At 37.9% G+C, this 22342-nt stretch overlaps 2 protein-coding genes across 4 annotated transcripts in view; one reads left to right on the forward strand and one right to left on the reverse strand.

The window, feature by feature from the left end:
• Positions 1-22342, forward strand: part of ANO2 (anoctamin 2) — a 156799-nt gene that overhangs the window by 119986 nt on the left and 14471 nt on the right. Inside the window, exons 17-20 of the mRNA XM_071733390.1 lie at positions 2466-2577; positions 3919-3976; positions 4772-4872; positions 12826-12974. Coding sequence (XP_071589491.1) covers positions 2466-2577; positions 3919-3976; positions 4772-4872; positions 12826-12974 — 420 coding nt within the window. The remainder of the gene's footprint in view (positions 1-2465; positions 2578-3918; positions 3977-4771; positions 4873-12825; positions 12975-22342) is intronic.
• LOC139791314 (very long chain fatty acid elongase 4-like) overlaps positions 1-22342 on the reverse strand; it is a 434972-nt gene that overhangs the window by 60801 nt on the left and 351829 nt on the right. The window lies entirely within an intron of this gene.

Consider the following 22342-nt stretch of genomic DNA (forward strand, 5'->3'; position numbering starts at 1 on the left):
GAACACAGTTGGGCTGGAGAAACAGCTCCAGACAGCATAGGTTTCTATTCCAACCCCAAGTACACTTGAATCTCTGTTCAAGTGAAAAAAATCACAGTATAGTAATAAATATAAATATAAAGAATAGTACCGCTAATGGCAATTGCATTCAAAATAGGACCAAAGTAATGGATCTGCCTTACTACCTGCTAAATCAGTTCCTAGCAGGAACAAAGTAGTATTTTTTTTTGGTAATCAATATTGAGAGCCCATATAGCATGCACTAGGACTCCAAGTACCTCTTGTAGACCAAATGAAGTGGGACACTGATGCCCTCTTATCGCAGATCAGACCAGCAAAAGTGCAGATTACATCCTGGCATTATTAGGCTGAATTGGTCATCGTCAGTAATTAGGTGGTGTCAGACTGGGCAGAAAACTCATTTACACACTTGTAACTTTACTCAAGTCGAGGAAGAACCAGGGAAATGGGGACAAAATCAAAGCTATTTGTATTTGTGCCTCATAAAGTCACCTCATTCTCTACCTGAAAAGCTTCAGCTGCCCAATTTTTGTGTCATTTTCACAACTGACCATACATGTGGATCATTTTTGAGGGGAACGTTTTCTGCCTTGCTAGTGCATCTATTCTGGCTGGATATATTTCTTGTGTAGCAGACTCCGCTAGCTAGAGGACAAATTCTATGCATACCTCTATTGGTATGGTATAGTATATCTGAGTGTGGGGAGGGAGGGAAGTGCTGAGTGAGTCTTGGGAACCTTATATGGTGTGCAAATTTTCATCCAGAGGCTGAGCTCATCTTTGTGGGAGTTCTTCATAAGGCAAAGGAAAGGGTTTTTTTCCTCCCTCACATTAAAAGCTGCATTGCTGTCATTTGATATTCTTGTTGCCCTGAGCTGTTGTCCTGAGGATTTCTTCCAGTGTGTGGGGTCATCTACAAATTGTTCAAATCCTTTCAAGGTTTAATTAAGCTTTTCTATAAGTATAGGTGAATGATGGCTTAGGGTTTATCACATTGTGTGTTGAGCTCATGGTCAACATGGTTGAAAGTATCACAAATAAAGCTTTGTGGGAACTTCTTAGAATTTTGCTATTCCTTTAGTGCTCAAACAAACACCGTGTTTCTTTTTTAAGGAAAAAAAATACGGCAGCCAAGACACACGAAACACACCCCAAAACAAAACCATGCAAGTCCAACAACTGTTTTTCACTAAGTCCTTAAGGCCAGAGCTCTGGATCTACCTTGTAATTTCACACTTACATTGTGCTACAGAAATCCAGTCAAGAACAAACCACAAAAAAATTATCTGCTCTCATATCAGTTAACAGCTCAGGATGAGCATAGCAGTACAAGAGTTTAACTCATACTGAATCTTTAAAAGAGGATCTTACTGTCATTTAAAAAACGTCTGTCCTAGGTCTTCTGTTGCCATAAAATTTTCATGGAAATTGGAAATAAATCTGAGAACAGAGTGATAAATACCGAAAATGTTTACAATACATTTTTTACAAGCTATCTAAATAAGTCTAGAAATGTACAAAGTATAAAGAGAATGGACAAGTGTTAAAAAATATATGCATTCATTTTTGTATGACAATTAACTACTCAACGTGATAATCAAAAAAGAATTTAGTCTTGTGTTTAGCAATAAGCACATTAACAATCCCATTGCAGAAAACAAGGCTTGTGCACACAAAGTTAAGAAAGTTTTTAAGGTGTTTTTCTGAATGCAAGTCTTTGTACTTTACTTCCATGACTTTTGAACTGAGAACATTAATGCTTTGTTATTTCAGCAGAGTAACTGATGCTCTTATGTATGTTAATATGCATATACTAAAATACATTAAAGCCAATTGCATTGCTTTAGCTTTACTTAATTGGATATCAATATGTAATATTTTTTCTTCAAACACCAGACAGCCAGTAGAAGGACCATTTAAATAGATTTTAATTATTCTATTATTATTAATAAAATATATTTAATAATACTATATAGTTAACAATATAATAGATGTCAGTGTAAATGCCTTAGGTCTGTGCTAAGAGATCATGGATATGTCTTGAAGAAGAAGAAAGTGATACGATTTACCCAGGTCTCTCAGCAAGCAAATGAAAAAGAAGTGATGTAGTGTCAGGTCCAGACTAGATGTCAGGATTTCTGGGGCTTTTTGTCACCAGAGAATTGGATAGACAAAGGCCTATCAGAGAATCAAGTTCATTACATTGTCATTAATGTTTCTATCAAATGATCATCAGGTTCCATCTAGAAATTTGGAAAGACTCTCTGGGAATCAGGAGTCAGTGACAGCTAGTGTGCATTGTTAAAAAATTTAAAAATGGAAAAGAAAAAACAGTTTTAAATCAAAGTTTGCAGTTCGAAGTTGTATTTGGGGGTATAAATGATGCTTTCATATTTACTAATTGATTTATCTGGTTTGTGCTTTTTTTTTTTTTAACTTTCCAGAAGTACCAAAAACAGAGAAAACCTTTGAGGAAAGACTGATTTTGAAGGCATTCCTACTGAAGTTTGTGAATTCCTATGCACCAATTTTTTATGTTGCCTTTTTTAAAGGAAGGTATGTTAAATATCCTTTATGTACAGCTGTTTAAGCACATAGATATTTATGACTTTATTAGGGGACCTGTGCTTAAAAATGGGCAAAAAGGACTACCTATGTCTGGAACTGTGTACCTTCATCACTTATGAAAAAATATCACCAGCAGCTTGATTTGGATGGAAGGGCATGATGTCTTGTTTCTCTTTTAAGCAGAGCTTTGTTCTGAAATGCAACCATTTTAATTTTCTTTCCAAACTAAGAATAACACACAATTCGGAAAAGAATTCCTTTTAACTAAAAAAAGAGTGTTGCATTTATGAATGAAAGGTATTGCTTACAAGTCTTCACTTCCCTAATTTTAATAATTTTTTCTTGAAGCATCATTTAGCAAAGAAAGATTTTCCTGTTTCATTTAATATTCTGGAACTATTTTCTCTATTATTTTCTCAACACTTTGCACTATTCTCCTGTATCAATTTAAATTAAGAAACAGTTACGGTCAACTGGAAGTTGCATGTTTTGGCAAATGAACTGATTGACCAAAAAGCTAATTCAGCTGTCCTGCTAAATAAGTGTGACTTCCTATGGGTTCAGCATCATTGTCTTTTGGGACCCAGTTATCCACAGTATAACACATGCTTTTGAATGGGAAGCTTAAAATGATTGTTTGCTAAAACTTTGGCAGACATGTTTAAGACATCCTCTGGATTCTGCTTCATGCAATTTTTCTGTTCCTTTTGGGGGCTGTAAAGTTTGTTAATCTGTGCTCCTCACTAATCCTATTCAGCATCACTGATTTGAGAATCAATGACATATTTTACCAGCAGTTGTAACTATTTGAGATATTCATGAAAACTATCACAAATTTCTTTCTTTTTTAACCATTGACTGTGTTTAGATGTCTAAATAATTTAGTGCATTACTCAAGTGCAAGAGAATGTAATGTGTATTCCTAGTTTTGTTTGTGATCTCTAATCAAGAAAGAGAGATTATTATTACTCTTACTCTTACTCTTACTCTTACTCTTACTCTTACTCTTACTCTTACTCCTACTCTTACTCTTACTCTTACTATTATTATTATTATTATTATTATTATTATTATTATTATTATTATTTACCAAGGGAAAATATTTTATCAGAAATGTTTCATCAAGAGGTAGTAAAAAAATATTTGTAGAGGCCTACTAATCTGAAATATTTTTAAATAACCAAAGTTGAATTGGTGTCAAGTCTTTTAGAAGTCATGCTAAATTAGCCATAACTGGAATATTTTCACTAATATGAATGAACAATTATATTGTTTAAGGTAACTTTTTTTTCCTATTTTTATTATTTCATATATTATTATTTCTTTCAGATTTGTTGGCCGTCCTGGTCATTATGTGTATGTGTTTGATGGTTATCGAATGGAAGAGGTAAGCACATATGAAATCCAAACACAAAAGTCCTTTTAAAGAAAAAGAGATTTGTGTTCAGTGCCTTTCACTGGAGTCTAGACTCAAAAGGAAAAGTAGAAAACATTTTAAACCATGATGTTGCAACTTTGACATAAATAGACAGACCCCAAATTTTCCCTCTGAGGCACCTGAGGCTCTCTTTTACTTCACAGTCATTCTTAGGTGAAGCTTCACAATTTTTATTCATTCAAACAGGTAGTAAGGAACAAGCAGATTAAATTATTTGACTGAGGTCTTTGTGAAACCTATGGCAGAGCCCGAACTTGAATCTGGCATCACATTCTATAGGTCACTGTAAGCCTAGAATTTTTAATAGCCTAAAAAGAGATAGCCATTTTGTGCTTAACCTGTAAACTCGTTTTGGTTTTGGTTTTGGCTTTGTTTTTTCCCAAATTGCCTTAAATTGCTGTGGGTATTCCCTTGAAAACAGAGAGACTGAAGGTTTTACAATAAAACTTACACAAAAGTCTTTGCAATTTTGAAGACTTTCTCCCCCCTTTGGGAGACATCAGGTTGGAAGGGTATTGGTGATACTGCATTATGTTTATTGCATTGATTTTATAGTAAATATTTTAAAAGGAAACATGGTGGCCCCAGGGCACACTATGCTGTTTCAGAGCTTTACATATTTTCCATGATGTGGTTTTATGAGTGGAGTTGAAATACCTTATTAAGGATAGAATTGCAATGATGGACAAGGTCCATGCTCCTTCTCTTACTCCATTCATGCTCTGTGATTTTGTTTAATTGCAGTGTGCTCCAGGAGGCTGTTTGATGGAACTCTGTATTCAGCTGAGCATCATCATGCTTGGAAAACAACTGATTCAAAACAATCTGTTTGAAATTGGAATCCCGTATGTATCCCATCCTTCTCCATTACCAGGCATTATTCCTATGACAATGTAAATTGAAGCCTTAATCCTTATTCAACTGAATGGGACTTTTGCTACTGTCTTCAGTGGGTTGTAATTGAATATGATGATAAATCACATTTTTGGTTGTGATGAAATGATCTGGCTATATATTTTATGCAGAATAATTAGCTATATCTGCAGTGAACGGGTAAAATAAAGTGATTGAACATATTAAATGATTGATCTAAATTAATTTTAGAAGCCTGGGAAAACAGGCAAGGTATGATAGATCTCTTGGGGAGTTTTAGAGAAGCTTTCAGAGTTGCAGCATTGAATACAAATTAGGATAAAGTGGAGGAGAGATGGCATGGAGAAGAGCAATAGCTCATAAAAGGTGTTAAAATGTATTACTTGATCAATGACCATTTTATGGGTTTACAGATGAAATCCACACATTTCTAAGGTGCCTGTATGTCACTGTATGATGCAGGAGCTAGAGTATGGAAGAGATACTGACATGCTGCTCAGTGGCTCTCTGCCCCAGAGAGCTTCATGTACAGTGTCCTCTGCTCTAAAAACAGCAAGAAATCACTCTTGGACTGTCTCCAGTGTCAAGGGGATCTTCAGGCAAGAGAATCCACTGAGAATCTCCTGCCTCCTGGGAGGTTTGCTCCTGCTTCTATTGACTGAATCATCCTTGGTGGTGGCAGTGATTTGTGAAATGTTGTATTAGATGAAGAGTCTGGTTTAGACACCAACTTCAGCTCCATTGAAGTCAGTCAGACTCTTTCAACTCTAATGTCAGTAGCTTTTAGATCTTGTCCCCGAGGAAGTTCTTGAAGATACTAATAACAGACGAAGATGAGTGATGCTTAAAAGACTATGAAGTTTTTCTAAAATGAACCCTTTGCCTCCCTTTCCCTGGCACAAACCTTTTTTTGGAAGTAAATTAAATAGAGAGAGAAAAAAAATCCAAACAAACATCCCCAACAAATCAAATGTAAGTTATGAATCGTTTCATTATTCTTGTGGCAAAGGTCACTAGGGAGGCCTGTTTTCTGTCCACATTTCATTGAGTTTATTTTGAGAAGGGGGTGGTAAATCATTCCCAAAATACCTGACATATTGGAGGCTTAAAGCTTGCCTGGTGTGATTTTTTTTCCCTGTCTTCCAAAACCTTACTGCTACTAGTTAGAAATACTTACTTATTTTATTTTTTTATTCTTGAAAGTAGGGGCTGATCCAGTCCAAACAGAAAATTCCTGTCATATTCTTTCTCAATACCCTCACTACAACTCTTGGATGATTCCATCCCATTTTTCTCACACATTTCTGTTCTGCCACCCTTCTACCAACAACCTATGGTGGCTTCAATTTTTAAAATTGAATAGCTGTTTGAAAACAAACATACTTTCATCCTCCTTCCTAGAGAAATACCTCATTTCAGTCACAACGCTATCTTGTCATCCTGAAATAAGCACATTTGGTTTTCCTTTGCTTATCTGTGTTGTGAAGAAAATTAGGACTTAATAAAAGGACTTAATACTTCTTACTGTATTTGTTTGCCTACTTAGGTTAATTAAATCAGAATCAGCCTTGTATTTCTGCATGGGCTACTCCACTGGCTTGAACTAGATCTGTAATGGTACTGTGTTCTACCTTGTCACATATTCAGGCACACAGATGTTTTGAGTACTGATCAATCAGATTTTCAGAGAGCTGTCCATAGGTCTGCTGAACACATATAAATCCAGACCAAAAGGAACTCCAGAAATGCATGTGTTGCACAACTTGTTTTGGTAAATCTATGTCTATACATGATGTTGTCAGCAGATGTGAGAGATGTAAAGGTAAATATGCCCTCCAGCCCTCTCTTCTGGCTTCCTACTTTATCCTCTTCTCTCTGTTCTTCTACATTTTCCTTCCCAGGATATCTCTGTCTTCAGAGGACCCTTGTTCTATTTCCCAGGGTCTGTTTTTGCACAGGAACTGTGATTAACAGTGCCTTTGAAGAAGAACTAGAGTTCAGTCTTATCTATCTCCAGTTTCAGAAGCTGCATTTATAGCTCCTCACCCCCTGCCTTGCCTTGTGTCTCTTTAGAAGGGATGAGAGTCAGAGTGAGTTACATGAATTCTTCCACTTGCTCCTTGTATTTTCACTTAGGGCTGAGGAAAAGTGCTGCAATCAACCTTACCCACATGGAGAGCAAGAAGAGACTAGCATAGAGGGTGATTTAGTCTTAAAAATCTGAAACTGTCCTCTATGTGTCTGTAACATGGAAGTATCTCTCTTCTAAGTTATATCATGACCCAGATCAAGATAATTTTCTTACTTACTGAGATCTCTGAATTTTCTCATTATTTTCAGACAGCCTTCTGATCTCATCCACCATAAACCCCAAGGCATTTTAATCACTTTGCAGAAAATCATGAAATCTCACTGTGATTTGCTGTCTCTTTCCCTTAAAAAATGCCACTAAGTAGATGACAGACTGAGTTTATAAGCAGCAGCAATCCATTGTGTCTCAAATTTTTAAACAACTGGGAATGATCATTCAATAGCTGCATTGTGGCTTTTCAGTGTTGGCTGAGGAGTTATGGAGTTAAACTTCAGCTGGCAATCCTGCATTATTTGGGGTCACTGGGACACATCCTTGCTTTTTCCTTCAATGTTTCTGGAGAAACTGCTGCACATCTATGACAACTGTGACTTGATGATCTTCCAAAACTTTCTGTGATTTATTTTTCAGTCTCTGCACCCAAGAACATCAAAACAGCTAGGTAAATGCAAAACCATTTGAATTATGGAAAACTAAGCCTCCTTGAACTGAAGTGTGTTCTGTGGGGCTTAAATTCACAAGTTTAACAGATGTAAATATGCCACAGTTCATTCAGATGTGTCACATACAATAATTCTTTTACTATTGCCACAGGAATTGACCCTGAAAGACTGCAGAGCTTAAGAGCCTTAACCTAGAGTTCCTTTAAGACTCCTTTTCTTCAGTTCTGTTTTTCTGAACTTATTGAAAAAAAAGGTCTATGTTGTCATTTTATTGCTCTGTGTCTTTGATGTTGGTGATAAATCCTTAGGGGGAAATCCTGGCCCTATTGAAGTCAATGACAGAACTCCCATTGACTTCAGTGGGGCCATGATTTTGGCCTTTTTATTCAATATTCAGTTCAGATTCCATCACTTCAAAATGCACTTAACTATTTGGGATAAAAACAAAGAATTAGTGAAATTACTTTAAAGACTCCCTTTCAAAGCTATTATTATTTTATGTTGCTTTTCACATTTAATAAGTTATTCTTAATAATATTTTTAGTTTGTTTTTTTTTTAATTATTATTTTTCTTTCCTGATTTTACTCTCTGTTTTCATCTGCTGGAGAAATCAAAAAATCCCAAACACAACTGAAATTTCTGTAGAACCCAGAAGGACTGATTGTGCCAAGCAAGCATGACTAAATCATAAGTTTGTGAAGCAGGGTGAGAGATTAATTCCTTCTGTTCTCTCTCTGCCTCCTGCTTGTACCTCCTACCTGTGAATATGGGAACAGACTGTAGGAATATGCCTGAAGAAAATCGCGGACTTTCAGTGCTTCTTCCCCAAAGCAGCAAACAAAATTACAGGCAAGAGTGCAAGTTACTGCACTGCCTTTTCTCTAGATGCAAGTGCTCCATCTACTCACCCTAAGTCTTTTCTGTCTAGCTTCCTCTCTGTACTCTTTTACTACAAAGGAAAAACAAATTGGAAATAAAGCCTTAAAAAAAATCTGATCTAAATAATCATTCCTCTTTGGCAGCTGGGTTCTAGGGTTTTTCTGGTGTTTTTTCCTTGCTTGTTTGTGGTTTTTCAGGTTTTTTTTATTATTATTGTTGCTGTTCGGTTTTGTTTGGTTTTGTTTTATTTAGAGTTTCTGTTTCCCTCCCTGTTCTAGCAAGTATTGCCTTGCAATACTTCAAACTGAGTTCTTGGTGAATGTCCCAGGTGATCTGTCTTTGTAGTACCCAAGGGCATTGCTTACTGAGAGTCTTGAGAAGCTGGAAAACTGATACTCAGTTCCAATCTTTCTGGCAAGCTCTGGTGGAGATGCATTCTGAGGACTGCACAGCCACTGAAGACACAAAGACTTGTGCCAACAAAATAATTTCCCTGCATTTGTCCTGTTCCAACCTGCTCCCAGCTGCTCTGCCTCTACAGACTCTATATATTTGACTCTGCCTTACTCAAAAAAATTCTGATTTTTCTCAAGCCTTCTTCACATCTTCGCCTGTATCCTCCAAACTCTGCAAGTCTTTTTTAATGTATAAATAGAACAACTGTTGCATTGTGGTTTTGGTTTTTTTTTTTTTTAAAAAAGGAGGCTTCATGGAAGTACACCATGTTCTTCCAGCACAGCCAGGATCACTTTGTGTTTGATTTCACTCTTCTTTTTATCCCTTTTCTCAAAAGCTTGTGAATTTTTCATTGATGGAATGTTTCCCTGTAGTGATTTTGTGCTCTATTCAGATACTGATTACCTTATATTAGGAATTATGAACAGCATAATTAAACCAGATTTCGACTTCTTACCTAATATGACAGTTAACACAAGAGTTTTGTGCCAATCCCTAGTGAGAAACTTCAGCATCACTTTAATTGTATTTCCTTTCTCCCTTATCCCACATGCATTCTTCTTTCATGCTATTCAATCTCCTCAAGATTTTATCTGGCTTTTTTTTACATTGACTGGCAAAAGGGCCAGAAAAAATGGCTATTCCACAGTTCTGCAGCTTTCTGTTTGTCTAGATTCAAATGTTTACTAGTGGGGTCATAAAGCTCTTCTGCTTGTAACTCTAACACAAAGCACAAATTCTTACCCTGAATGGGAAAATAGACCACTTTCTCACTGGTGGGACTGCCTAGTATTCAGGAATCAGAAGCTAAGGTAGCTCTGAATTACTATTCTCTGTCAATTTCCTTTAAAAATGTTGATCTAAGTAACCACCAAACATATTTCACACAAAGACATTAAAAGGTTGTACTCAGTTTTAATAACACAATTGTATGTGTGACTTATAGAGTTCTGCAAAACTCATTTTCATTGCCCTTCTGCTGGAGAGTAACACTGTGCAAATTCCTCTTCTCTGTTCCTTTTAATTTCTGTCACATTTCTGTTTGGTCTGAAACTTCACGTGACTGGATATGGCACAAAGCTTCATTTTTTTGTGGAAAGTTTGAAATTAATTAGTTTAGCTTTCCTTCAGTTAGCTGTTTCTTTTAAAAATTACATAAAAATAGGAGTACCCTTTAAAGATTAACTCAAAATGGTTAAAGGTGCCACTTCTCATGCCTAGCTTATAGATAGCCAGATGAAAAGTTAAAAAATTTCTGAGCAACTGAGCCCTGGATTTAGTGTAGTCCCAAATAAACATTAAAAACAACAACTATTGTTTTAGTTACTCGGTTCTCCCGGGAGTGATGTGCATGCATTAAACTCCATAACTCTACTCTGTGGTGCTATAACTAGAGGATTAGATCACATATGTACAGACTTCACATCTAAACACACCCAAATTTTATCTCAGCTGCTGCACGGTGACAGTGAGATCCGCTTCAATCTCATCTGCCGATGGAAATGTGAGGGACATTTATAGTTCATATCATTTTATTGGAACAGAAATCAGCCTTGTCTTCAACTTATTGTTCTGTCCTCTGAGAGTCCCTCACATTAGGAAATTAATTGGGATATGCTGGAAGAGCATCCCGGGAATACTTTGATTATTTTAACTCCTGCCCCTAGTCTCCTATCCTCTTAATACTACATCACTTCTGTCACAGACAAGTTCCCTTGATTGCCATAAAAGCAGAGGGGAGGAAAGGAAATTTTAGTGCCTTGAAATGGCTGAGTTTGCATGATGTAGGATGTAAATGTCTTTGTAAGGATCAACCTAATTCTTTCTTGTGAAGTATTTTAAATTTCCCCACCCTTTCATTAAAACTATGTAATCTGAATGTTTTGGGTACTAAAAGTATGTTGTTAGCTCAATATATCTCAGTATTTCTAAAGTACAGAGCATGTAACTTTCATACTTCTGACCTATGTCTTTGCTGCACCTGGAACAAAACCTAGAGTTGTTCTGTTGCTTTTTGCACCTTTGTGATCCTGGGACTGACAGGGTCTGATGCAATCTGCATCTGGTTTAAGAGTGTCTGCCAATCCCCATTTCCTTCATACTAGTGATTAAACTGAATGGGTCTTGTGAACTCTACTCAGTGCAGTAATTCTGCATCCGCTGTGGTCATTTCCAGGCTGCTATGGAGCCTGGCACCGAGGTGACACAGTGTTCCTCTCTAGCTCTTTGTATATTCAGGAACAAAGCAGTGAACCTACCCAGAAAAGTCTTTAGGGTGGTTGCCAGCTAGCCTTGCCCTGCTACTTAAGGTAGGGTCTGAGAAAGCAATTCTGAATAACTGGAGGCACAATTGAAAACCCCTACCAATTCCCCTGTCTCCAGGCCACACACCTCTAGTTCAAAGGATTTGTTGCAAGCTGTGGGGGAAGTGTTTTTGGGAGAGCCCTGATTACACTACTGGCAAAACATCACAGGAATTAGGCTGGATCATATGACCCATATGTAAAGAAGTATAAAGTCAGGTCATGCATGTTTGTAAAAAAGAATTTCATCTGAAAAATGAAGACATGAAATAAGTATAAATCTTGAATTTTTATGCTGTTTCAAGTCTATTTCTCTTCCTTAATTTTGAAGAAATATCTCGTTCTATTGCATTTTTCCACTTGAATTTCTCAGTGTGTAAAATATCATGAAGCTGCTGATTCCTATGCATTTAAAATGTAATCTGGGGGGTGTATTGGGAATTATATAGTCTTCTTTTAGAGATGGATTAATTTTACTCTGGGATTATAGTAATGAAATTCATGTATTTTTTAATGGCTTGAAGCTTGTATCCCCATCACAGTCAGACAGTGATTAATATTACTATTCCTACTGAGATTCAAAGATATACTTGCACAAATAATCTTTTTTGTCTATTTAAATAAACTCAAGGATGTATGTATGTGACAAGAAAGCACTGGCACCTGAAGAGCTGCAGGTGTTTTCTGCTGGTCAGGGCACCAGCTATAAGTAATAATAGATATTTTTAGAGTACTTAATTGATTTGGACCTATCAGTAAGAGGCACTTGGAGACACGGGGGGGTTTTTTGTGTTTTTTTTTGTTTGTTTGTTTTTTGGTTATTTTTGTTTTTTTTCTTGTGTGTGTTTTGTTTTTTGTTTTTTTTTTTCTGCTGCCGATTTACTAGAAAAGGTGCTATTTTTCTTTTGCTTTGACCAACAGGTAATTTTGGGGCTAGAATGTTCGTAAGTACACCAATTTTAGGAACCAGTTCATTCTTGCACTTTTTTTGCTTGCCAATATGTCCACTCATTTTAACCTTGAAAGTACACTATATTGAGAATTCTGCAGTCTAATGGTGAGATAAAGGTTCACTGGGCAAGTGGTATGAATGTATCACATTACCTTCCGTTTTTTTTTTTTTTTTTTCTTTCTTGAGGGAGAGGTGCTCAGAGTGTTGTTTTTGACAGTATTACTTATTACTAATATTGTTTAGATCCAAAGTCTTGAACTTCCAGAAGACACCAACTCAACACTTATCTAGAGAGAAACAATTATTTTAAAAATACTGGGCTGGACTCCATTTTAAGTGTTATATTGTTGCAATTTTCCTCTTGTCTCTACCACCCTGTCACCTGGCAATAAGCAGAATCAGAATTTCAGGAGATGTTATAAACTAAGCCTATGCAGCACTGAAATGTGATACAAATTTTGTACTGCTGCATAAAGACTTGAGACAAATCTTGTAGGGGTGAAAAAAAAAAAACAAAACCACAAAAAGCCAACCAAACAAAAAAAGCCATCTTGTTTCAGTTTGAACTTTTGTTCCTCAGGAAGCTAAAAAAGCTCCTCAGGAAGCTGAAGGATGACAGAACTGAGCCAAAGGAAATGGACACCAACCACTCAAAGGACCCTCAGCAGTGGGATCTTGACTACATCTTGGAACCTTTCACTGGACTGACTCCAGAATACATGGAAATGAGTAAGTTTTCTGAATTCCCTTTCTCTTTCTGCAATAACCATAGCTTTACATAAGGCTAATCATCGTATATCATATGACTGTATGTCATAAATTGGCATGATAAAGGGAGGAAAAGTCCAAAACACTTGTAGTTTGCAAAACTCCCATGCAAGGCAGCAGGGCTATGAGACTACCATGTTACAAGAATAGCAAAAATGACTCCTAGCATTTACAGTGAGGTGTTCCCAGCTGAGAAAAGTGTACAGAAACCATGCAGCCACAGAATCACAGAGTAGCCAAGTTGGAAGGAACCTGTGGAGATGATCCAGTCCAACCCCCTGCTCAAAGCAGGGTCAGCTAGTGCAGGCTTCTCAGGGACTTCTCCATTTGCCCAGTTGGGTTTCAATACTTCTGGAGGTGGAGGCTCTACAACCTCTCTGAGCAACTTATTCAAGTATTTGGACACTTTCAGCACAAAAGGGTTTTCTTATTTTGAAATGGGATTTCCTATATTTCAATTTGCACCCCATTATCACTTGTACATTTATTGGGTAATCTTGAGAATCTAGCTCTGTCGTCTACACCCGAGAGGCATTTGAACACACTGGTAAGAACCCTCTGAACTTTCTCTTGTTGTGGAACAACAATCCCATCTCTCTCAGCTTCTTCTGTAAGTCATATCCTACAATCCTCTAAATCATCTTAGTGTCTCTTCACTGCTTTCACTGCAGTATGTGATGCGTGACTTGTACTGGGGAGCATGGAACTGGAAATATCACTCCAAGTGTGGTGACAGTAGAATTCCCTCTCTTGACCTGCTGGTAATACTTTTCCTAATGCATTCCAGAAGGCTATTTGTCTCCTTTGTAGCTAAGGCACATTGATCTTTCATGTTCATAATACTGTCTACTGGGACCTCAAAGCTCTTTCTTGCAAAGTTGCTTCCCAGTAGGTCAGTTTCTAGCATCTGCTGATGCTTGGGGTGATTCCTGCCTCAAAGCAAGACTTTGCATTTTCCTTTGCTGAACTTTGTGAGGTTTCTCTCGGTCCATTTCTCCAGTCTGTTAAGATCCTTCTCAGTGGCAGCACAACTATCTAGCATTGATCCTCCCAAAATGAAAAGAATTCCTTAATATTTCAAATGTAATAAAACTGCAGATTTCAAAATATAAATGTATTTTCTTGTAGAAGTAAACTACAATTTTTAACAGAAAACTGTGGGAATATTTTTAGATGACTTAGTTCATGACTGAATGTTTCATGACACTGAGTCCTGTACACAGCATTTCTAGCTATGCTTAAATTAAAACCTACACACACATAAAATAAGAGAGAAAATTCAGCCTATAAGAGCTTCTCAGTCTGCTGAACTAAAGAGTGAAATTGAGAACTGCTATTCCCGTTTTGCTCCTGGAAAGTTGTGACATGCAGATGTGGAGTTGTCCACACTTTCTAAGGAAATTTCGGGCACACCTGGAAATTATTTCTTAACATCCCACCTTTCATACCAGTTCTTTAGTCAGAACATTCTCTAGTTTTTAAAATAGCCTGTGTGTTCTTTCTCTGCATGTATCACCCTTCTAGAGTGATTGACATCACTAGTGTTGTGCACAGCCAGACATTTGGTCATGATCACAGAATCACAGAATTACCATGGTTGGAAAAGACCTCTAAGATCATTGCATCCAACTGTCAGCTTAGAAGAAAACCCAACAGAAAATCCCCACACACCTCCACTCCACTAGAGCATGTCCTGTGCCTCATCTTGATGTTTTTTGAATACCTCCAGGGATGATGACTCCACCACCCCCTTGGGTCAGCTTTCTAACTGTGTAAACTAGGAGCAACTCTGTTAAAGTCAATAGTATTCTAATTTTGTAAAGCTGGTGCCTGACATGTTCATATCATCTCTGTGTACATATGTGCTTGCTTTTTTACATTATTACTTACATTGCTACTAAACTATGGCAGAGTTCAGTAATTTTTCAAGGTTCAAGTTTGTTTTTCCATGTTAGAGGAGATAAGTTTGTTGGTGGAAAACCAGATGGGGCTGGGAGTAATTCTTACTTGAAAAGGCAAGATGCCACCAGTTATATATTTAGTAACCACACCATCAGTTAGGAGGACAGCAAGTTCTGATTTCCACTAGGTGGGATCCAGGAGCTGGATCTGCTGCTTCACAGAAACGTCCCATTTAGGTGAAAAGTATATTAGAGAGGAACTGTATGCACATTTTATTATCTATGAGTGAGGATTGCTGACATCTGAGTGACTTGATCCATCATTTGCATGTTATTAAGACACTGATTTAGTATCTGAGGTCAGTGTGCCCACTGTAGGTCATTTTGAGATGTAGCATGAGAGTGTTTTCTGCTGTTTGGAAGTCAGGAGTCAAGAAAGAAACTTTAAAGCACTGAGTTTGTTCAAACAAATTATTACTAATAATTTATTTTCACTGTAGCACGTTTGATACTGTGCCATTGTGCTCAGCAGTTACGATTTGGAGGTCTGGTCAATTTGTCATCTTGATTACACTTTGCTCAAGAGAAAATGTAACTCCATTGTCTGAAATAGTAGTGATACTTATGAAACTGTATTTGAAATTCTGGGTACATTATCTGGCCTGTAGAAATGGATACAGAAAGCAAACACAACAACTATTGGCATTTCGGTATAATTCTGCCTAAAAGAAATCCTTGTCACCTCTTCTCAGTTTTCACTGACATTGGTTGGTTGCATTCATCTCTGTGTAGCCAGCAGGAGTACTCCATGAACTAGCTGAGGATGAGTACCAAGCATCTGAAAGACTATTACACAGTGAAATATATACATATCTCCTTTCTTATCCCAATGTATGTTTGTTATGAACTTCAAGGAGTATCTCTATGACTCGACAGAACCTAGGAAGTTAGAGGTGCAAAAAATCTCCAAATAAGTCAGTCTTGTAGCCCTGGGACACAACCCAACTTCAGCTGCCCTCAGGGAAATGCATGTGAAAGGAAGCAGCACACAGAGATGCTGGGAAGTAAATAAGAGGCCAGGCTCTTCACACCAGCTGCCAAACAAATTGCAGTGTACACATCAGCCCTTTTGCTGCCTCATAAGTAGACCCTGGAGTGGAGGGAAGGGCAAAGAGGGAATGGTAGGGGTGAGAGATGAGGAAGAAGAGAAATAATTTAGGCAAACCCAAGCTTTAGGGCATAAAAGTATTTAGGAGAGAACCACAGCTTGTCAATGGGCATGTTATCTAAAACCAAACACCTGTTAAATATTGTATGTGACAACTCCTGTTTTGACAACCCACTATTCTCTAAAAATCTGAAAGAGAATGTATGACAAAAAATGAAAACTACGTATGCTTTATATACATAGATTTTTATATGTTGTTATATAGATATATATTAATAAGTGTATGTCCTGTTTTATATAATTGAGAGTTTATATAAATATATAAATATTTAAGTATATGAATATGAAGTGTATATATATCAGGTATTTCATACAATAGCAGATTTGGGAATCCCTTTTATGGATATGTTTATGGATCTGAACCTTGCCCTCTGTAGTATCGTTAAGTTGATATAAAGAAGCCCTCACCTGCCATCATCTTTCTCTCCATTTTTGAACTCAAGAATCTGGCTGCATGATGCAGCCTCTACTACCCTATCCCCTTCTGCACATGATGACACCATGCTGAAAAAATCTCCTTTAGGCTTGATTTTTTCCATGCATTACTGCAGCCCAAGATGATTTTTCCTCCTGGAAACTTAAAGCAAACTCTTTGCAATTTATGAGTTCAACAACAGTGAAAAAAATATAGATGTTTCCCCTTGTAAATATTTTCATATGTTTTTGTGCTCAGGCATATCCCAGAAATGCCTGCACTTTAACATCCCAAGTTTCCTGGTTAACTAGTTCTCTCTAAGGACAAGGACTTTAGTTACTGGTAATGAACAAGCATAATAAATACAACTATATCAATATTTAAATTTCTGTCCTTGCACATCTGTGGTAGTTGATCTTATTCATTCTGGGAGCTAGAGCACACTGTCAGTTGCAGCTTGAAAAGCTAATTACAGCAGAAGTCACTGGCATGGTAAGGAGGACCCAAAATTCTTCCCAGCTATGGTGAGCCAGAGGCTGCCGAGTACACTGTCTGGTAATCAAGAAGAGTGGCTGACTGATGTGGAAGCAGGGTGGAGCCTGGAAAGTGTTGTGGACTGAAATCTCCCACACTCCAAAGCCATTATAGTGCTTTCTGCTAACAGTAGATGGACCTAAACAAAGTAACCAGGTGTGGAGGAAGATCTTTCCACCTTCTTTTACCTGTGGCAAACTCCAATAGCATATGTGATGGTGCCATCACCCTAAACTGGGACGTCTGTGTGTGTGGGGAGATCACTGTAGGAAACAGGTGCCAGGACTTGCCAGGAAATGAGCCAGGCCGGTGATCAGTCTCACCTGTGCCCAGTTAGGGCTGGCCCCACTGAGCATGCTCAAGACCTAGAGCCAATAAAAGGTGAGGCTGGGTGTAGCCAGGCAGCTCATTCCTGAGCAGGATTGGAGCAAGGCTGGTTGCTGTTAGTCCTCTCTGCTAACCAAGACCAATAGCTCCTACATCCAGTCTCGGTACAGAGCTCCCGCTCTCAACGACGTTCGCTTCTTGCTACAGATCACCCCTGATGAGGACACTAGGATGCAAAAGTCTGCCTTGTTGGAATAATAACTTTTACTATCAGAGTCTAAGCTCCTGATGTTATTAATCACTGGACACTAAGCCTGTATTTTGGATTAGTCCCTTGTCCTTAGATAATAAACAACGTTGAGTTCCTCATCCTGCAGTCATTCAGGGATAATTAGATGCCCTACAAACGAACGGGCGAATTACTAAGCTGAACACTTGTTTACAACAGGAGAATTAGCTTCTCAAGTGAAGAGAGGAGCTCATTGAGCCTTGCAGAGTGTCAGAGTGAGCTATGCCACGCTGTGGGATTGAAGGGCAGTGTGGAGCAAATGAAACCCAAGCTGCACCTCCCCAGCCCTCTCGTTGCCCTGGGTCGGTATCACGGAGCTCAGCTGTCAGATTCACTGCGGGGTGGCTCAGACCACCCACGCCGAGAGGAAGCACTTTGTGAAGCTCAGCACTGAACCTGTCAGCTGGGATTGCTGTGAAGGGCATCGAGCTGGAATGGCAATGCAAGGGGCAGTCACGCAGGTTATTTACCTGTTTTTCTAAATTTGATTTGAGAGGAGGAGGAGGGAAGGGAAACGATGCGGCAAGTGCAGAGGAAGGTTGTTTTTTTCTTTTTTCTTGTTTCTCTGAATTGCTTAAAAACGCAGAATGACTGGTATGTAGGAAGAGGCATGAAAATGAGAAATTTAACTGTTGTTAAAGAACTTAGTTTTTATGCTGGTTTACTCTGGCAAGCTCCCACTGGTATCAGTGTCTATCAGCTCAACCAGGAATGGAGCATCTAAGTGAGAAGCTGTAGACTGGGCTTACTGTAACCTTTGGGTTCTCCTGTTCAGATGATAATGGAATTTCATGCAGAGATAGGCATGGACAGACTAAGTACCTGTGTGTTAATATTCACTACATTCGGGTTTGTCTTGCCAGGATGCTCCTACTTTTAAGGATGGGCAACATCTTTAAGACTGCACAGAAAGCCTCTGACCAAGCTGAAACTCTTCAGTCCAGGTCTAGCCATTCACTAAACTGTACTATAATCACAGGCAGCCCTAGCCTTCTGTATCCATACGGAGTTTCAACAGCTATTAGTTGTGAAATTAAACATCTAACTAGGATTAGCTCCAGCAAAATCAAGAACATAACTTTGATGTATCATAGAGGAAGCACCAAGAGCAAGGCATTTAGATTTAAGGTGAAAGACATATATAAGCCCAAAAAGAAAAGAAAATGCAAAACATAACCCCCAAAGTCTTTAAATTGGACAGAAGTCCATTGACTTCAGTGGCATTTGGCAGATACAAGTAGAGGGAGGAAGAGAAATGTGCAGCAAAGAGGAAGTTTTCACCATGGCAAATAAACTCAAAGTTTCCTTTGGGGAGATGTTTTGTGGTTCATTTCTTCAGTGAGCTAAACACTGAATCTTATTTCAGTCATCAAACTGTGCTGAACTTCATCCTTGAACAGGCCTTGTCAGTCAATGTCATGTCTGCACTTAGTTTTGATTTACACCAGTGAAATTTCTGATGACTGTTTGTTTTGATACTACTAATTGATCTATGTTTGTGTGTTTTAGCAGACCCTCTTCTGCAGAGACACTCTTAATTTTCCTGAGTGATCGGAAGATTTCCCCCAAGGAATCCTGAAACATAAATTTTCATTGTTAACATGTGTCAAATTTGTCATTAGTACTTCCTTTTTCTAAAACTGTGGGATGACTTTTGACCCAGCCTGATACACCAGACCACATGCATTCCCAAAGTAGGTAACATGTAGAGCAATTTCCTTATCCAGCTGGTATCATGCTTGCAACATGTGTAACCAGCTTGCAGTGGTAGAAGTTGGCAAGCAGATGATGTTTAGAGTAGCAGTAAGTACTGCTAATGAACCAAACTTTATGAAATCTGTTCCAAAACCAGCTGAATGGTGCATGTGAATGAGTGAAATTTATACTTCTACTGCCTGTTTTCTTGAGAAGAAACTTGTATCAGCAATGACTTTGAGATTTTTATTTCATGCAGTCTTTCCTTTTCCAGTCCAACCCCTCTAAGAGTCCATGGTCATGTGGTAATTAAATAAAAATATTTTTTCTCAAAGAGAAATAATAATAAAGGGTTTCATCATCCAACTTCTGTTAAAAATCAACAGTAAAACTCCCTTTTGAATTTTAAGAAGAAAATTATCAGATCCAGTGTCTGTAGCTACTGACTACTGTAAGGATTAAACTTATGGTTTTGGAAGAATTTCCCCTAAAGCAGGTAAAGCCATCAAAAAGGCAATGTGTGAGGCAGAAAAAGAAAAAAAGAAAAAGTAATCATTGGAGAGAAACCTACATTTTTCTATAATCTCTATAATGAAGATGGATTTGAAAATACCAGCTCAGCCTGTTGTGTGTAGGCTTGTTGCATACATTTATTACCAAAGAATAGTAAATTACACCTTTTGCTTAGTTTCTCAGCCAGGCTTGGCTGCATATTAAAAATTTATTCTTGGGACTTTGAAAGACCCTAAGCACAAGAGTGATTCTTCTACTGAACACTTCCAGTAACACATGGTCCTGTGACAGGTATTCTTGATAGGTAAGAAAAAAAACCAACAGAATTATAAACGATTACCTTCTCTCAAGTTAGGTTGTGAAAGATATTAGGATTAGTCACACTAATCAGTATAAACTAGTGTGAGAATTAGTTAAATAAACTAGTTAAATAAAATATCTAGTTAGATAAACTAGATAAACCTGGTAGAATCTGAGTGATACTCACTGTGGGAGGTTTATGTTGGGGACTGATTCTGTATCTGTTACACAGCAACATTATCCAGCACTCTTCAGATCCATAATTTAAAAGTCTTGAACTGTTCTCTTAATCATAATTTAGAAGCCATAGTTAGGGGCACAGTGTATGCTCTGTCTTTCCTTTTTTTGGGGTTGAGTCCTGTTCAGGAGTTGTGCACAGAGGAAAAGCTTCTGTGAAAAGTGGACTTCTGAGAAGGACTGTGGTCTGAAAGACTTCTCTTGATCTTGAAAAAATCTTCTATATTTTTTCTGTCTCAGGGCCCAGCCAACCTAAGTCTGGATGAAATGTTGCAGGTGTGGCCTCAGGTGTTGAAAACCTCACGGGCTGGCTCTGAAGCCTTTACCTCTCCAATGCATGCATCATCCAGTCAATGTGACTTGTCCTGGGCCCAAATAGTGTGTAGTGTGGGATTTTTGCTCATCAGAAACAGTTTGTGTTAGTCACAACACATCTAGTCCTCAGCTTTGGTGCCCCAGGAGAAGGCATTTTTTTTCCCACATCCTTGACTTCCCCTTTCACACAATCTTCAATAATTTTGTTCACCAGCTTGTGCCACGAAGCCGAGTGATGTTCATCTCTGTTGTGTCCAGGCTGGCCTACCAAGCAAGTAGGAAAGCTATGAAAGAGGCTGGATGTCCAGAGATTCAATTCCTGGCACAGGTCCCTTTAGCCATTTGCCTCATACCCAAAGTCAGGTAACATGTGGGATCATAGAGTTACACGTGAACACTTAAAAGACCTTTGTATGGAGCTCTGGTGGCATAAATATGTATCCCAGGGTTGCCTTCTAGCCCTCCAGCCAAAAATGGTATTTCTTGGTGTCAGTTGTCCTTGATGGAACAACCTTTGTGAGAGTGTATTGTAAATGTTTCCACTGCGACTAGACAGAAGTCCTGGGTACAACAACTCAATTGCTCTGGAACTTGAACTTTACAGCCAGAATACTTCTCTTTTTAATGCATGTGGCTTTGCTGACATACTTATTTCTATAAATACTAACCAAACTAAACAAGTACTTTTAAACTGATGGGGCTGATCTCAGACTGCTTGTTTTTAATGACTGTTTGCTAAATTACTACCCAAGACCATCCAAATTATGGCATGCTTGGTTTTGGGTTTCTTTTGCCTGCTTTTTGCATCATTCACACTTTCATAAAAAGGAGGTTAGCAGATTGAAGAGATGGCCACACAAAGACTTCTGGTGAAGAGTTTTTTGTGAAGATATATTTACACAATTGCCCAGAAGTCCTTTGCATACCTTGAACATTCTTTCATGAACTTAAGAAAAAAAAAAACAAGAAAAAAAAAAGGAAAAAAAAAGAAAGATCTATCTGCAATGTTGAAAGTATAAAACACACACATACATTTGCTTTGATGTTGTTTGCTTCTCCTTTTATTCTTTGCCTGGGAAAACGCAGCTTAATTTTTATTTTTTTTTCTTAAAGCAGTCCAGATCTAGTCCTGCTAAATTCACTGAAAAACAAATAGGGGAAATTTTGGTGCCATGTATTTTTCTAAGCATTTCACAGTTTTTTGGACATTACTGTAACATCTGTTTTTATTTCCTTATTAATTCTTTTTCCTGACTCTGAACATAAAATATTCAGGAAAGTATGATTTCAAGGATAGGGTGTTAGTATGCTTTGAAAAAGCTCCATCTTAGTGTATGTCATTTGCTTTATCTCAGAGCAAAGCAATAAGAATGAATAGCAAATGCAAAGATAATACTTTACTGTGCAAATATATTTTCAATAAGAAAAATAAAAGCTGAAATATCAGTCAGAAGACTTACAAGCTGCGCACAAAAGTGAGGCACCCAAGAGCATATCCTGAAAGACCTCTTTTGTCAGTAGTAAGCTGTGACAACAGTGCCTAAGGAAATTATTTTCAAGGAAACACTTGTGCTA

Source organism: Heliangelus exortis, chromosome 1 (genome assembly GCF_036169615.1).
Source record: "Heliangelus exortis chromosome 1, bHelExo1.hap1, whole genome shotgun sequence".
Classification (NCBI taxonomy): Eukaryota; Metazoa; Chordata; class Aves; order Apodiformes; family Trochilidae; genus Heliangelus; species Heliangelus exortis.